The sequence below is a fragment of the Barbatula barbatula genome (assembly GCF_947034865.1).
Source record: "Barbatula barbatula genome assembly, chromosome: 9".
Lineage (NCBI taxonomy): Eukaryota > Metazoa > Chordata > Actinopteri > Cypriniformes > Nemacheilidae > Barbatula > Barbatula barbatula.
In genome coordinates, this window is record NC_136772.1 from 3,769,862 (window position 1) to 3,789,005 (window position 19,144).

General features: G+C 41.5%; 1 protein-coding gene across 1 annotated transcript in view; it reads left to right on the forward strand.

Moving 5' to 3' along the window:
• Window positions 1-19,144, forward strand: part of ttn.2 (titin, tandem duplicate 2) — a 157,165-nt gene that overhangs the window by 112,416 nt on the left and 25,605 nt on the right. The window contains 6 exon segments of the mRNA XM_079464461.1: window positions 22-126; window positions 210-407; window positions 507-803; window positions 880-1,467; window positions 1,558-1,860; window positions 1,967-19,069. Coding sequence (XP_079320587.1) covers window positions 22-126; window positions 210-407; window positions 507-803; window positions 880-1,467; window positions 1,558-1,860; window positions 1,967-19,069 — 18,594 coding nt within the window.

Consider the following 19,144-nt stretch of genomic DNA (forward strand, 5'->3'; position numbering starts at 1 on the left):
ACACTCTTTTCCTCACAACAGATGCACCGGAGGCTCCAGCGCCACCAGAGGTTTTGAGCATTCGCCATGAGTGTGCTATTCTAACATGGTCTGACCCAAAAGATACTGGAGGCTCACCCATTACTGGTAAAAATATCTCCTTGTTTCCCACAGTTTTGTCATGTAATGTAAGTGTAAACAAAATCTTTTCTTTTTTATTCACAACATAGGATATTATGTGGAATTCAAAGATAGAAATAGCCTGATGTGGAAGAGAGCCAGCAAGACCCCTTTGAGAGTTAAAGAATCCAGAGTGACTGGTTTGATGGAAGGTCTGGAATATGAATTTAGGGTAATAGCTATGAATATTGCCGGACTTGGAATGCCAAGCAAACCAACAGAATCTCTTGTTGCGCTGGATCCTATTGGTGAGTCCGCTTTCTTTTAACAAATATGCGCTATGTACACTAAATAGTAAAATATAACAAATATGATTATTGTTTATCAATGAATGTCTTTTTCTCTAGATCCTCCTGGAAAACCTGATGTGATTAGTGTTACAAGAAACAGTGTTACACTCGTCTGGACTAAACCCAGATATGATGGTGGCCACAAACTGACAGGTTATATAGTGGAAAAATTAGAGCACACAGGAAAGGCCTGGATGAAGGCTAATCATGTGAATATCCAAAGCTGTGCTTACACTGTAACAGACCTACAGGAAGGCTGCGCCTACGAGTTTAGAATAAGAGCTAAGAATGCTGCAGGAGCTATCAGTGCTCCCTCAGAGAAAACTGAGTCTCTTGTCTGCAAAGATGAATATGGTAAGATATATGTTCATGTTTTAATAAATTCCTGTAACAATCTATAAACATAGCAATGATTTTGATCTATTTTTAGACCCACCTGCTATCACAATTGACCCTGCAATGAAGGATGGTGTGACTGTGAAGGCTGGAGAAACAATTGTCATTACTGCATCAAGCATTCTTGGCAAACCACCTCCCACATCTGTATGGTCAAAGGGTGGAAGAGAATTTAAGTCTTCGGATGTTGTACAAATTACAAGCACTCCCACATCTTCAACTTTGTCCATTAAGTATGCCAACAGAAAGAACACCGGAGAATACACTATTACTGCAAGCAATCCCTTTGGTATCAAAGAAGAAAAGGTTAAAGTCAAAATCCTAGATGTGCCTGGACCTCCAGGTCCAATTGAACAAAGCAGTGTCTCTGCAGTGAAATGCACATTAACTTGGTTGCCACCCGAAGAGGATGGTGGCAGCAGTATAAAATCCTATATTATAGAAAAGAGGGAAACCAGCCGCCTTCTCTGGACAAAGCTTGCTGAAAATGTTATGGATTGCCGCTATGTTGCCAGCAAATTGATTAAGGGCAATGAATACATATTCCGTGTATCAGCAGTCAATCAGTATGGTGTTGGTGACGCAACACAGTCTGGACCAGTTCAAATGGTTGATAGCTTTGGTAAGCTTGTTCTTCTTAATAATTAATGAATAATCAATTATCTTTCATATTAATGTCATAAAATCATATTTTTTTTCATATTAATTGCAGGACCTCCTGGACCACCATCAAAACCTGAAATTGATCATGTCAGTGGAACTGCTGTAACCATTTCCTGGAAGAGACCACCTGTGGATGGAGGATGTGACATTAGAGGCTATAGTGTTGAAAGAAAAGAGAGAAGAGGTTTAAGATGGGTGAGAGCTTCTAAGAAGACAATTTCAGATCTTCGTTATAAGGTTTCAGGCCTGACAGAGGGAGTCGAATATGAATTTCGCGTATCTGCAGAGAATAAGGCTGGTTTTGGTGAACCCAGTGAGCCATCACAATCTGTAATGACCAAGGATATTGCATGTAAGTTGAAAAAAGGAATTTTAATAGTTTCACACAATTTTCTTATTTGTTTGTCACAAAGCAATTTTTTGCATTTGCTTATTTATTTTGTCTGTTTGGTTTCAAGATCCACCTGGGCCACCATCTAATCCACGAATTATGGATACCACCAAAACAACTGCTACATTTAACTGGGGCAGACCTTTCTATGATGGTGGACTTGATATAACAGGATACATTGTTGAGCATAAAAAGGAAGGAGATGATGACTGGGTTCAAGACACACCTACTCTATTAAGAATAACTGAATTTGTAGTCTCAAATCTACAATCAGGAGGAAAATATCATTTTAGAGTTAGTGCAATGAATTCTGAAGGACTTGGTGAACCCTCTGAAGTTGAGAACGTTATAGAACTTGCGGACAGAGAAGAGATCCCCGACTTTGAACTTGATGCTGAGCTTAGAAGAACACTTGTTGTGAGATCAAGTGCTTCAATCCGTATATTTGTTCCAATCAAGGGCCGACCAGTTCCGGAAGTGACATGGTACAAAGAAGATGCTCCTCTCAAAGGACGTGCTCACATTAATACAACTGAATCATACACTCTAGTAGTAATCCCTGAGTGTACAAGATATGATGCTGGTAAATATGTCCTCACATTAGAGAATGTTGCTGGAATGAAGACTGGATTTGTCAATGTTCGTGTTGTTGACACTCCAGGGCCTCCAATAAATTTAAAACCCAGAGAAATCACAAAACATAGCATCACTCTACAGTGGGAGATTCCAATTATTGATGGTGGTTCAAAAATAAAAAATTATATTATTGAGAAACGGGAGGCAACAAGAAAGGCTTACTCAGTCCTTACGACAAACTGGCAAAAATGCTCCTACAAGGTTCCAGACTTAGAAGAAAGTGCTGAATATTACTTTAGAGTGTCTGCAGAAAATGAAATGGGCGTTGGTGAACCCGCAGAGACCCCTGAACCAATCAGAGCTTCTCAGGCTCCATCTGCACCAGATAATCTGATTGTTTCAGATGTGTCTAGGGATACAGCAACTCTAGCATGGACAAAACCAAAATATGATGGCGGGACTCGAATCACTGGCTATGTTATAGAAGCTCAACAGAAAGATTCAGATCAGTGGATCCATGTGACAACAATAAAATCTTTGGATTTCACTGTCACAGAATTGGTGGAAAATGCAGAGTATGTGTTCCGTATTTTTGCGGTCAACAGCTCAGGAAGAAGTCAACCTCGTGAAAGTCGACCAGTTGTAATTAAGGAGCAAACTACACCTCCAAGTTTTGACCTTAGATGTGTATACCAGAAGACTGTTGTAGCTAAGGCAGGTGATAATGTTAAAGTAGAGATTCCTGTTATGGGTCGTCCAAGACCACTTGTTGCATGGAAGAAAGAAGATCAGGAACTTAAACAGACTCAGAGAATCAACACTGAAAATACAACAACCTCTACCATTCTCAACATTAATGAAATTAAAAGGAAAGATGGAGGACAGTATTCAATGACTGGAACGAATATCTTAGGAACTGTGACTGAAACCATTACTGTTCAAGTACATGATATTCCAGGACCTCCAACTGGACCAATAAAACTGGATGAGGTTTCTTGTGACTATGTTGTAATTTCATGGGAAGCCCCTGAAAGTGATGGAGGAGTGCCTATTAATAACTACATCGTTGAGATGCGTGAGACCACTGGGACATCCTGGGTGGAACTGGCTGCAACTGTTATCCGAACAACATTCAAAGCTGCACGCCTTACAACTGGAACTGAATATCAATTCCGTGTTAAAGCTCAGAACCGCTATGGAGTTGGGACTTATCTAACATCGCCAGCTGTGGTGGCTGCTTATCCATTTGATGTTCCCGGACAGCCTGGAATTACACAAATAGTTGCCTTTACCAAGGATTCAATGACAATCAGCTGGAATGAACCATCATCAGATGGTGGTAGCCCAATTTTAGGATACCATATTGAGAGGAAAGAGAAAAACAGCATACTTTGGCAGAGAATTAGCAAAGCTTTAGTTGTTGGCAATATGTTTAAATCATCAGGTCTGATAGATGGTATTGCATATGAATTCCGTGTTGTTGCAGAGAATTTGGCTGGTCTCAGTAAAGCAAGCAAACCTTCTGAGATGACATATGCACTTGATCCTGTGGACCCTCCCAGTCAACCTGTGGCACTTAATATTACCAGACATGAAGTAACCCTTCAGTGGACAAAGCCTGAGAATGATGGAGGCTTCTCAATAACTGGATATACAGTAGAAAAAAGAGAGCTGCCTAATGGGCGCTGGCTCAAGGCCAACTTCAGTAACATTCATGAGACAAGTTTTACTGTAAGCGGTCTCAAAGAAGATGCTTCTTATGAATTCCGTGTTTTGGCAAGGAACTCAGCTGGAGCTGTTAGTAAACCATCTAAACATTCAGATGTCATTGTCTGCAGAGATGATATTGAGGAGCCAAAGATCAATGTTGATGCAAGTTTCAGTAGTGTAGTGATTGTGAAGGCAGGAGAGGTGTTCAAGCTAGATGCAAATGTAACAGGTCGCCCAATTCCTTCGTTGGTTTGGACTAAAGATGGGAAGGAGCTGGAAGACACAGGAAAAATAGAGATAAAATCAGGAGATTTCTATACTTGCTTGATTCACAAAGATTCTCTACGTAGAGATGGTGGTGCATACACTCTAACCGCTAGTAATCCTGGAGGATTTGCAAAATTTGTTTTTAATGTTAAAGTTCTTGACAGACCTGGCCCACCTGAGGGACCACTCCATGTCACAGATATGACAATAGAGAAATGTATTCTATCATGGCTGCCCCCACTTCATGATGGAGGAGCAAAGATTGATTATTACATCATTCAAAGGCGAGAAACTAGCAGACTTACTTGGACAAATGTAGCCACAGATTTACAAGTCAACCGCTTTAAGGTTACCAAATTGCTTAAAGGAAATGAATATATCTTTAGAGTTATGGCTGTCAACAAATATGGAGTTGGAGAAACTCTTGAATCAGAGCCTGCTGTTGCCACCAACCCGTATGTGCCCTCGGATCCTCCACAGACACCAGAAGTAACTGCCATCACAAAAGATTCCATGGTAGTGTGTTGGGGACATCCTGAAAACAATGGAGGAAGTAGTATCAGTACCTACATCATTGAGAGAAGAGATAAAACTGGTCTTCGTTGGGTAAAATGCAATAAAAGGACAGTTAGTGACTTGCGCTTCAAAGTCTCGGGGCTAACAAATGGACACGAGTATGAATTTAGAATCTTTGCTGAAAACGCTGCTGGCTTAAGTGCCCCAAGCCCATCAAGTCCGTTCTATAAGGCTTGTGACACAATATTCCAACCAGGACCCCCTGGAAATCCTAGAGTTCTGGATAGCACTAAGTCATCTGTTACTATTGCATGGAATAAACCAGTTTATGATGGTGGATCGGAGATCACAGGATATATTGTTGAAACGTGCCTGCCTGAGGAAGATGAATGGACAATTGTCTCTCCAAGGGAGGGACTGACAGCAACATCATTCACCATAACAAACCTTGTAGAAAACCAGGACTATAATATAAATATTTCTGCTCTTAACTGTGAAGGTGTTGGCGAACCAGTCTCTGTCCCTGGTTCACCTAAAGCAGAAGATAGACTTCTTCCCCCTGAAATTGAGCTTGACTCAGACCTTCGCAAATTAGTAAACATCAGAGCATGCAGCACCTTAAGATTATTCGTGCCCATTAAAGGAAGACCTGCACCAGAAGTTAGATGGTCAAGAGAGAATGGCGAACCCCTTGATAGAGCAGCCATTGAGATTACACCATCCTTCACTACCCTGCGCATTGAGAACGTTGACAGGTTTGATGGAGGAAAATATATGCTTACAGTGGAAAACAGTTCAGGAGTTAAATCAGCTTTTATTAATGTCCGTGTGCTTGACACTCCTGGTGCACCACAGAACCTAACAATCAAAGAAATCACAAAAGGTTCCGTTTCACTTATTTGGGATCCTCCAATTATTGATGGAGGATCAAGAATCAGGCACTACATTGTTGAAAAACGTGAATCTACAAGAAAAGCATACTCCATTGTTAATGCTTGTTGTCCCAAAACCAGTTGGAGAATTGGAGATTTAAAAGAAGGAAACTTGTATTGCTTCAGAATTTTAGCTGAAAATGAATATGGTGTTGGTCTTCCAGTAGAGACACCAGAGGCTATCAAAGTTTCAGAGAGGCCTCTTCCTCCTGGTAAAGTTACTCTAAGGGGAGTGACTGGCAACAGTGTAACAGTTTCTTGGGAAAAGCCAGACCATGATGGAGGAAGCAGAATCACTGGTTATATTGTTGAAATGCAAGGAAAAAATAGTGAAAAATGGACCCAGGTAATGACTGTTAAAGGAACAGAGGCAGTGGTTGTTGGTCTGACACGAGGTGAAGAATACTCCTTCCGTATCTCTGCAACTAATGAAAAGGGTACCAGTGATCCGCGTCCACTAAGTGTCCCTGTGGTTGCTATGGATGTTGTAATTACTCCTTGCTTCAAACATTTATTCAGCACATACAGCGTTTTGGCAGGCGATGATCTTAAGATTGATGTGCCTTATGTTGCTCAGCCAAAGGCTGCAGTCACCTGGCATAAAGATGGCGTTGCTCTGAAAGAGACAACAAGAGTTAATGCTGAAGTAACCGAGAAACATCTTCACCTTGTGATAAAGGATGCCACACGAGATGATGTGGGCAAATATACCATTAAACTGATAAACCCAGTTGGTGAGGCTACAACAGATATCAGTGTTATTGTACTTGATAAACCTGGCCCCCCAACTGGACCAATCAAAATAGATGAGGTAACTGCAGATAGTGCCACTCTTTCATGGCAACCACCAGAGTATGAAGGCGGATGTTCCATTAATAACTACATTGTGGAAAAGAGAGACACCACTACAACAAACTGGCAGATTGTGTCTGCAACAGTAGCTAGAACAACAATTAAAGCCGCAAGATTGAAAACTGGCTGCGAGTATCAGTTTAGGGTTGCTGCTGAAAATCGATATGGAAAGAGTTCAGTTCTTCTTTCTGAATCTTTTGTTGCACAATATCCCTTTGAGGTCCCAAGTCCACCTGGAACTCCCACTGTACAATCTGCCACCAAAGAAAGTATGGTAATTGTGTGGAACAAACCTAACAATGATGGTGGAAGCAAGCTTTTAGGATACCATATTGAGACAAAGGAAAGAAACAGCCTCTTGTGGGTGAAACAAAACAAAACAATAATTCCAGACACAAGATTCAAGATAGGTAATCTTGAAGAGGGCATTGAATATGAATTTAGAGTTTATGCTGAAAATATAGTTGGTCTAAGTAAAGCAAGCAAAGTATCAGAAATACAGGTGGCAAGAGATCCTTGTGATCCTCCAGGAAAACCTGAAGCAGTAATTGTCACAAGAAGCTCTGTAACACTGAGATGGACACCACCACAGTTTGATGGTGGCAGCAAGATCACTGGATATCTCATTGAGAAGAAAGAGTTGCCCAATGGCCGGTGGATGAAGGCCAGTTTTACTAATATTATTGAGACTGAATTTGTTGTCAGTGGCTTGGTAGAGGACCAGCAATATGAGTTCCGAGTCATTGCAAGAAATGCTGCAGGCGTGTCCAGTGGTCCGTCGCATAGTACAGGTGCAATTACAGCAAAGGATGAAGTTGATCCACCGCTAATTGACATGGATGCCAAATATTCTCAAACTATTGTTGTTAATGCTGGTGAATCATTCAAAATTGAAGCAGAGATACTTGGCAAACCTATCCCTTCAGTGCATTGGATAAAAGCCCGTGATGAACTTTCAAATACTGCTAGGCTTGAAATCAAGAATACTGACTTTACAACAACTCTTAGTGTAAAGGAGGCTATTCGTGTTGATGGAGGCCAGTATACTTTGTTACTGAAAAATGTTGGTGGAGAGAAATCAGTTACTGTCAATGTCAAGGTTCTAGACAGACCTGGACCCCCAGATGGCCCAATTTCCATCTATGGGGTTACCAGTGAAAAATGTTGCATTGCTTGGAAAGCTCCATTGCATGACGGAGGAGCTGAGGTGTCTCATTACATTGTTGAAAGAAGAGAAACCAGCAGATTAGTTTGGACTGTTGTGGAATCTAAGGTGCAAACCCTTAATCTCAAGATCACAAAACTACTGCCTGGAAATGAGTATATTTTCAGAGTGATCCCTGTAAATAAATATGGAATTGGTGAGCCTCTTGAATCAGATGCAGTGATTGCAGCAAATCCATTTGTACCACCGGATGCACCAAGTAATGTTGAAGTGTCAAATATAACAAAGGATTCTATGGTCATTACATGGGACAGACCCACTAATGATGGTGGCAACACAATTTCAGGATACATTGTTGAAAAAAGAGACAAAGAAGGTGTAAGATGGACAAGATGCAACAAACGTGTAGTGAGTGAACTACGCTTTAGAGTAACGGGACTTCTTGAAAACCGAAGTTATGAATTCTGTGTGTCTGCTGAGAATGCAGCTGGAGTTGGTAAACCAAGTCCACCCACAGTTTACTTCAAGGCAGTGGATCCAGTCTTCAAGCCAGGTCCACCAAACAACCCTAAGGTTATTGATGTCTCAAGATCATCTGTTGTGCTGCATTGGGGCAAACCTATTTATGATGGTGGCTGTGAGATTCAAGGCTATATCGTTGAGGCCTGTGAGGGCACCTCTGTTGAATGGATAATGTGCACACCACCCTCAGGAATAACAGAGACAAGGTTTGAAGTTAAAAAATTGCTTGAAAAACATCAGTATAAATTCAGAATATGTGCAGTAAATAAGGTTGGTGTAGGAGAAACTGCTGATTTACCTGGATCCATTCTGTTAGATGATAAACTTGAGGCACCAGATATTGATCTTGATGCTGATCTGAGAAAGATGATCACTGTTAGGGCTGGAGGCTCTCTTAGACTGTTTGTTCCTATTCGTGGCCGACCCACTCCTGAAGTCAAGTGGGGAAAGACAGAAGGTGAAATCAATGAGGCAGCACAAATTGACATTACCAGCAGTTACACTTCCCTTGTAATTGAAAATGTTAATAGATTCGACAGTGGAAAATACACTTTAACTCTGGAAAATGCTAATGGAACAAAATCAGCATTTATTAGTGTCAGAGTATTGGATACTCCTGATGCACCTGCCAACTTTAGAGTAAAGGATATAACAAAGAATTCAGTTACCCTCACCTGGGAGCCACCTTTACTGGATGGTGGTGCTAAAATAAAGAATTATATTGTTGAAAAACGAGAGAGTACAAGAAAAGTATACTCTCCTGTTGCTACCTGCAACAAGATGACATGGAAAATTGAACCAATGCAAGAGGGAAGCATATTTTTCTTTAGAGTTCTTGCTGAAAATGAATATGGTGTTGGATTGCCTGCGAAGACCCTAGAACCAATTAAAATCTCAGAGGTGCCACAACCCCCTGGTAAAGTTTCTGTAGTGGATGTTACACAGAAGAGTGTGTCTCTCACCTGGGAAAAACCAGAGCATGATGGAGGCAGCAGAATAACCCACTATGAAGTTGAAATGCAGGCAAAGGATCAGGATAAATGGTCTCTTTGTGCTCAAGTGAAATCCCTTGATACTGTTGTAACTAATTTAGCTCAAGGTGGGGAGTACAATTTCAGAATCATCGCAGTTAATGATAAAGGAAAGAGTGATCCCAGACTCCTGGCAAATCCTGTTGTTGCAAAAGACCTCACTATTCAGCCCTCAGTGAGAACAAAGCTTAGTACCTACAATGTACAGGTTGGACAAGATTTGAAAATTGAAGCACGAATTACTGGTCATCCAAAACCAACCATTACATGGACCAAAGATGGTTCTGCTCTTAAACAGACTACAAGAGTAAATGTTGCTGACACTGCACATCATACCACCCTTATCATCAAAGATGCAACAAGAGAGGATTCTGGTATGTATAACATTGCTGTGGCTAACGTGTTTGGTCAGGCAGAAGCCAACGTTGAAATAATTATCCTTGAGAAACCTGGCCCACCAACAGGCCCAGTCAGAATTGAAGAAGTATGTGCAGAGAGCATAACACTGTCTTGGGACCCACCCACATATACTGGGGGCTGTCAGATTTCAAATTACATTGTCCAAAAAAGAGATACCACTACAACCAACTGGGTAGTTGTTTCTGCAACAGTGGCAAGGACTACACTAAAAGTTGGAAATTTGAAAACTGGTGCTGAATACCAGTTCAGGATTTTTGCCGAGAATAGATATGGTAAAAGCTATGGTGTTGACTCAGAACCAGTACTTGCTCAGTATCCTTTCAAAGAGCCTGGGCCACCTGGAACTCCATTTGTGTCTACATTCACAAAAGAATCCATGGTTGTTGAATGGCACAAACCAGTTTCAGATGGTGGAAGTGCTGTTTTAGGATATCACCTTGAGAGAAAAGAGAAAAATAGCATTCTTTGGACAAAGATCAATAAAACACTAATTCAAGACACAAGATATAAAACATCTCCACTGGAAGAGGGCATTGAATATGAGTTCAGAGTGTATGCTGAAAACATAGTTGGAATTGGAAATTGCAGCAAAATCTCTGAGGGTTGTGTGGCACGTGACCCTTGTGATCCACCAGGCAAGCCTGTGCCAGTGATTGTGACAAGGCATTCAGTAAAACTCAGATGGACACCACCAGAATATGACGGAGGAAGTCTTGTCACTGGATATGTTGTGGAGAAACGAGATCTGCCAGAGGGTCGTTGGATGAAAGCTAGTTTTGCAAACATTCTTGAAACTGAATTTACAGTCACAGGTCTGACAGAAGACTGCAAATATGATTTCAGAGTTATTTCTAGAAATGGAGCTGGATCAATCAGCAGACCATCTGAGAGCACAGGCTCAATTACAGCTAAGGATGAAGTTGAACCACCCAACTATGAGATTTCCTCAGTGTACAGCCAAATTTTGACACTGAATGCTGGAGAAACATTTACACTGGAAGCCTCTGTACAAGGAAAGCCAATTCCAGCAATGCAGTGGTTTAAGGGGGATGTGGAAGTTGAAAATTCGGCAAGAGCAGAGATTAAAAACACAGATTTCCAAGCAATGCTTGTTGTAAAAGATGCCATTAGAATTGATGGAGGACAGTACACATTGCACCTCACTAATGTAGCTGGAACTAAGTCTGGTCCCTTCAATGTCAAAGTACTTGATAGACCTGGTCCTTCTGAAGGGCCTTTGACTGTCTCAGGTGTAACATGTGAGAAATGTTCTTTGTCATGGCTACCTCCAAGGCATGATGGTGGCAGCAGTATTTCCCATTATATCATACAGAAGAGAGAAACAAGTCGTCTTGCTTGGACTGTGGTTTCAAGTGACTGTGCAGCGACAATGTTTAAGGTTACAAAGCTTCTGAAAGGAAATGAATACATCTTCCGTGTCATGGCAGTCAACAAGTATGGTGATGGTGAACCACTTGAGTCTGCACCAGTAATTATGAGAAACCCTTTTGTTCCACCTGGGCCACCCAAAGACATAGAGATAACAAATATTTCAAGAGACTCAATGACAGTGTGCTGGGCCCGTCCTGACAGTGATGGTGGCAGTGAGATTGCTAATTACATTGTGGAAAAGAGAGACAGGGCTGGAGTCCGATGGACAAAATGTAACAAACGCAGGGTCACAGACTTGCGTTTCAGAGTCACAGGCTTGACAGAGGATCATGAATATGAGTTCAGGTTAACTGCAGAGAATGCTGGGGGTGTTGGACAACCAAGTCCACCAACAATTTATTACAAAGCTTGCGATCCAACATTTAAGCCTGGTCCCCCAATTAATGCACACCTTGTTGACACTACAAAGAATTCAGTCACCCTTGCATGGAGTCGACCAATATATGACGGGGGTTTGGACATCCAGGGCTATGTTGTTGAGATATGCAAAGCTGATGAAGAAGAATGGATCACATGTACTCCACCCTCTGGATTAAATGATACCAAATTTACAATTACTAAACTCACTGAACATCAAGAATACAAAGTTAACATATGTGCCATGAATAAGTTGGGTGTTGGTGAGCCAGTATCCATCCAAGGAACTGTTAAACCAGTGGATAAATTGGATGCCCCTGAAATTGAGCTTGACTCTGAGTTGAGGAAAGGTATTGTTGTGCATGCTGGAGGATCTATGAAAATCTGCATACCTATCAAGGGACGCCCTACTCCTGAAATAAACTGGACTAAGGATGAGGGAGATTTACCAGATAAAGCCCAAATAGACAAGGGACCAGATTACACTCAGCTATCAATCGATATATGTGACAGAAATGATGCTGGAAAATATACTCTGAAATTAGAAAATAATGCTGGTACTAAGTCAGCGTTTGTCTCAGTAAAAGTACTGGATACACCAGGTGCTCCACTGAACCTTATAGTGAAAGATGTAACAAGAAATTATGTCACCCTCGTTTGGGAGCCTCCACTCATTGATGGGGGTTCAAAAATAAAAAATTACATAGTTGATAAGCGTGATTCCAAAAGAAAAGGATTTACAAACATTACTGCCAAGTGCACCAAGACCAGCCTTAGAGTTGGTGATCTTACTGAGGGTGGTATTTATTATTTCAGAGTCATGGCAGAAAATGAGTTTGGAGTTGGTATGCCTGTGGAGACAGAAGAATCTTTAAAGACAGCCGATCCTCCTTTGTCTGTTGGTAAGGTCACTTTGACTGATGTTACAAAAACCGCAGCATCACTCTCTTGGGATAAACCAGATCACGATGGTGGAAGTAGAATCTTAGGTTATTATATTGAGATGCAGCCAAAAGGAACAGAAGAGTGGATAGTAGCTGCAGTCACCAAGACATGTGAGGGTACAGTCACAGGACTCAGTTCAGGACAAGAGTATCTCTTCAGAATTGTAGCCTACAATGACAAGGGAAGAAGTGATCCAAGACCATTAGCATCTCCTGTCATTGCTAAAGACATAACTATTGAACCAAGCCTCAAATTACTCTTTAACACATACAGTGTTCAAGCTGGTGAAGATCTTAAAGTGGAAATTCCATTCAAAGGACGTCCAACTCCAAAGATTGCATGGTCAAAAGATGGACAAGCACTGAAAGAGACAACCAGATTAAATGTCTCAAGCACTCCAACATTATCAGTTCTTAAAATTAAAGATGCTAACAGAGAGGATTCTGGTAAATACACAATTACGGCTACAAACAATGTGGGTACAGTCACAGAGGAGATTGGGATAATCATCTTAGACAAACCTGGCCCACCAGTTGGACCAGTTAAAATTGAAGAAGTGAGTGCCACCTATGTTACTTTCTCGTGGGAGCCACCAGTATACACAGGTGGTTGTCAGATAAACAACTACATTGTGGAAAAACGTGATACCACCACTACCAACTGGCAGATTGTATCAGCAACCATTGCTCGAACCACAATCAAGATATCTAAACTGAAGACTGGTTCTGAATATCAGTTCAGAGTGTTTGCTGAGAATAGATATGGAAAGAGTACATCTCTGGATTCAATACCAGTTGTTGTCAGTTATCCCTTCACTGAGCCTGCAGCTCCTAGTGCAGCAATTGTTTCATCGGTGACAAAAGACCACATGGTAATTGAATGGAAACCCCCCAGCAATAATGGAGGAAGCCCTGTCATTGGATATCACCTGGAGCGCAAGGAAAAGAACAGCATTTTATGGACAAAACTTAACAAGCTCCTTATCACTGACACTCGATTGAGAACAAATGATCTGGAGGAAGGAATCGAATATGAATACAGGGTTTATGCTGAAAATATTGCAGGAATCAGTCCACCAAGCAAAGTCTCAGAAAGTGTTGTTGCACGTGATCCATGTGAATCCCCAGGAACTCCTGAGGCCATTGTTATTACAAGAAACCTAATAACTCTTCAATGGGATAAACCACAGTATGATGGTGGCAGTGCAATCACAGGATACATTATTGAAAGGAAGAAACTGCCTGAAGGACGTTGGATGAAAGCCAGTTTTACAAACATTATAGACACACAATTTACTATAACTGGACTAGAAGAACAACAAAGATATGAGTTCAGAGTAATTGCTCGAAATGCAGCTGGTATATTAAGTGTACCCTCTGAAAGCACTGGACCAATTACTGCTCAGGATGAGATTGTAGCTCCATCAGTCTCCATGGATTCCAGATTTAAAGATGTCATGATTGTAAAAGCAGATGAGACCTTTACTATTGATGCTGACATTGCTGGTAAACCTCTCCCTGATATTATGTGGCTTAAGGATGGAAAGGAAATTGACAATGCCACACCCAGAATGGAGATTAAATCCACTATCACACGGACAGTTCTTACTGTCAAGGACTGCATCAGAGTGGACGGTGGTCATTTCGTCTTAAGTCTAAGTAATGTTGGTGGAACAAAGCAGGTACCCATTAATGTCAAGGTTCTTGATAGACCTGGTCCACCTGATGGCCCAATGAAAGTAACTGGAGTCACAGCAGAAAAATGTTATTTACACTGGAGTCACCCATCACATGATGGTGGAGCAAGTATTTCTCACTACATGATTGAAAAAAGGGAAACTAGCAGATTGTCGTGGACAGTAGTGGAACCCAAAATTCAAGCAATCAGTTACAAAGTCACCAAACTCTTACCTGGTAATGAGTATATATTTAGGGTTATGGCTGTCAACAAGTATGGCATTGGTGAGCCACTAGAATCTGATCCTGTCCTTGCAAAAAATCCTTTCAACACACCTAGTCCACCTTCAACTCCAGAAGCAAGTGCAATCACCAGAGACTCAATCGTCATGACATGGGAGCGGCCAGAGGATGATGGTGGATCACAAATCGATGGTTATGTACTTGAGAAACGTGATAAAGAGGGCATTCGATGGACTAAGTGCAACAAGAAAAGACTAAGTGACTTGCGTTTCAGAGTCACTGGGCTGACAGAGGGACACTCTTATGAATTTAGAGTCTCTGCTGAGAATGCTGCTGGTGTCGGCAAACCAAGTGAACCATCTGAATATTACAAAGCTTGGGATGCAACTTATCCACCTGGTCCTCCTAATAATCCTAAAGTGACAGACCATTCAAGCACAACTGTTTCCTTGGCATGGAGCAGACCAATTTATGATGGTGGAGCACCAGTCTCAGGATACATTGTTGAGATGAAGGAAGCTAATGAAGATGATTGGACTGTGTCCACTCCACCAACTGGTGTGCAAACACCTAATTTCACTGTCAAGAAACTAAAAGAAAATGCAGAATACAACTTCCGTGTTTGTGCAATTAATATTGAGGGGGCTGGAGAGCATGTTGATGTCCCAGGGTCTGTAATTGCAGCCGAAAAACTTGAAGCTCCTGAGGTAGAACTTGATGCAGATCTTAGAAAATGTGTGACTGTGCGTGCCAGTGCAACACTTCGCTTATTTGTTACCATAAGGGGAAAGCCTGAGCCTGAGGTTAAGTGGAAAAAGGCAGATGGCACCTTAACAGAGCGTGCTCAAATAGAAGTTACAAGCTCTTACACAATGCTTGTAATTGACAATGTTAACCGATTTGACACTGGCAAATATGTTTTGACTCTTGAAAACAGTATTGGCACAAAATCTGCTTTTATTAATGTAAAAGTCCTTGACTCTCCAAGTGCTCCAGTGAACTTTGAAGTTAAGGATGTAAAGAGAGATTCAGTCCAGCTACAGTGGGAGCCTCCACAAATTGATGGTGGAGCCAAGATCACGCATTACATTGTAGAGAAGCGGGAATCTAAAAGAATGGCATTCACAACTGTGACAAATAACTGTGTAAGGAATTCATTCAAGGTTGATGATCTTCAGGAAGGAGGTCTTTACCACTTCCGTGTATTGGCTGTAAATGAACTTGGAGTTGGTCTGCCTGCTGGGACCACAGAGGCAGTCAAAGTCTCTCAAGCACCCCTACCACCTGGAAAAATTTCCGTAGTTGATGTAACCCGCCACAGTGTTACTCTTTCATGGGAAAAACCTGATCATGATGGTGGCAGCAAAATCACAGGCTACACTGTGGAAATGTTGACTAAAGGATCAGATAAATGGACTGTATGTGCTACAGTAAAAGCGCTGGAAGGTAAAATTGAAGGACTTACAACAGGGGAGGAATATAGCTTTAGAGTTACAGCTCTTAATGACAAAGGAAAAAGTGATCCTAAACCACTTGGAGCACCTGTTGTGGCAAAAGATATGACTATGGAACCCATTATTAATTTGTTATGTAACACATACAGTGTTAAAGCTGGAGATGATCTCAAAATAGACGTTCCATTCAGAGGCAGGCCTCAGCCAGAGGTCACATGGAAAAAGGATGGTCATTTATTGAAGCAAACAACAAGAGTAAATGTTCTGACATCAAAGACATCATCTAAGATTGTCATCAAGGATGCAACAAGGGAGGATGTAGGAAAATATGAAATAACATTAACCAATTCAATTGGTGTTAAATCAGCAGAAATATCTGTCATTGTTCTCGATAAACCAGGTCCACCAGGTGCAATCAGAATAGATGAAGTAAGTGCTGATTTTATTTCCTTATCATGGGACCATCCTATTTATGATGGTGGCTGTCAAATTAATAATTATGTGGTTGAGAAGAGAGATACGACCACTACAACATGGCAAATCGTTTCAGCGACAGTTGCACGAACATCAATAAAAGTCATTCGTTTGACACAAGGAACCGAATATCAATTCCGTATTGCTGCAGAGAATCGTTATGGTAAAAGCCACGTCGTTGACTCTTCCCCAGTAGTTGCACAGTATGCTTTTACACCCCCAGGGCTTCCAACCAGTCTTCAAGTGTCTCATGCCACTAAATTGGGAATGTTAGTAACATGGAACAGACCAGCAAGTGATGGTGGAAGTCCAGTCATTGGATATCACTTGGAATGCAAGGACCAAAGCAGTATTCTCTGGACAAAGACGAACAGAGGTCTCATTACAGAAACTCAGTTCAAAGTAACAGGCTTGGAGGAAGGTCTTTACTATCAGTACAGAGTATATGCAGAGAATTTAGCTGGAATTGGACCCTGCACAAAGGCATGTGATCCTGTTGCTGCTAGAGATCCATGTGATGCTCCAGGTCAACCAATAGTTATGAACATAACAAGAACATCTGTTTTTCTGTCCTGGAATAAACCCGAGTATGATGGTGGGGCCAAGGTGACTGGTTACATTGTTGAAAGAAAAGAACTTCCAGATGGCCGGTGGTTAAAATGTAATTTCACCAACCTTCAGGAAACATTCTTTGATGTGACTGGCCTGATTGAAGATCAAAGATATGATTTCCATGTTATTGCAAAGAATGCAGCTGGTTTACTAAGTGAGCCATCAGAGGGAACCGGACCTGTAACCGTAAAAGATGATGTTGATCCACCACGCATTACAATTGAAGATAAGCTTAGACAATTGGTCGTAGTGAAGGCTGGAGATATACTACGAATTGATGCTGAAATTTCTGGGCGTCCAATTCCTGTGATATCATGGGCAAAGAATGGAAAAGAAATTGAAGCTAAAGCCAGAGTGGAGATTTCTTCAACACTCACTAGTGCAACATTGATTGTAAAAGATGCAATTAGGCGAGACTCCGGACAATATGTTCTAACATTACAGAATGTTGCTGGCACCAGATCTTTAGCAGTGAACTGTAAGGTCCTGGACAGGCCTGGTCCGTCATCCGGGCCTCTGGAAGCAACTGGTTTAACTGCAGAGAAATGCACATTGACATGGGGACCACCTCAAGAGAATGGCGGTGCTGAAATTCAGCACTACATCGTGGAGAAACGAGAGACAAGTCGTCTTGCCTGGACAGTGGTCTATGCAGACATGAAGGCCACAACATGTAAAGTAACAAAGCTCCTCAAAGGAAATGAATACGTATTTAGAGTTTGCGGAGTTAACAAATATGGAACCGGTGAAGTTTTGGAGAGCGATCCTGTTAAGGCAATGGATCCATTTACAGTACCTGCTGCACCAACAGATGTTGAAGTCACCAGTGTAACAAGTGAAGCAATGACAATCTGCTGGGAAAGGCCTGTGTCTGATGGAGGAAGTAGCATTTCTGGCTATGTAATTGAAAAACGTGAGAAAGCTGGGCTTCGTTGGGTCCGTGTAAACAAAAAGCCTGTTTATGATTTAAGAGTCAAAGCTTCAAATCTTCGTGAAGGATGTGAATATGAATACAGAGTCTTTTCAGAAAATGCTGCTGGTTTGAGTGCACCAAGCGTGCCTTGCCCACTTACAAAGGCAGAGGATCCATTGTTCCTGCCATCACCTCCAGCTAAACCTAAAATAATTGATTCTTCCAAAACATCGATAACACTATCTTGGAACAAACCACTGTTTGATGGTGGCTCTCCAGTCACAGGTTATATGGTCGAATACAGAAACACCAATGATGAAGACTGGACAGTTGGTGTTAATAACACTACAAGCACAGAGTTCACAGTGGTGGGGCTCACTTCAGGGGCAGAATATGTCTTTGTTGTTAAATCAATTAATAAGATTGGCCCAAGTGAACAAAGCCCTGAAACTGATCCACAGATTGCAAAGGACAGAGAAGATGAGCCAGTTTTCCTCATCAGTAATGAAATGAGGAAGACACTGATTGTCAAAGATGGGAGTTCATTTACCCTTAGAGTGCCATTCATGGGTAAGCCTGTACCACATGTAATGTGGAACAAACCAGATGTTGATTTGAGAGTGCGTGCAACTATTGATACCACGGATACCTGCACATCTGTTACAATTGAGCAAGCAACAAGAGATGACTCAGGAAAATACACGGTAACCCTCCAAAATGTTGCTGGGACTGCTACACTTACATTGAGTGTTAAAGTCCTTGATTCTCCAGGACCACCAGCACGTCTTGAAGTAAAGGAAGTCACCAAGAGCTCGGCAACTATTACATGGGACATCCCTGAAAATGAGGGTGGTGCTCCAGTCAAGAACTACCTTGTTGATCTCCGTGAGGCAAATAAAATGGGATGGACTAGAGTCACAGACAGTTGCCCCCGATTGACTTATAAAGTAAATGATCTTCAAGAAGGATTTGTGTACTATTTCAGAGTAACTGGCGAAAATGAATACGGTATAGGAGTGCCAATTGTGACCAAAGAAGGAACCAAGATTACAGGTAAAATTTTATTACTGTATTATTTATAGAATTAATGTATAATTAATTCATTTTTATTTAAGAGCATGTGCAATT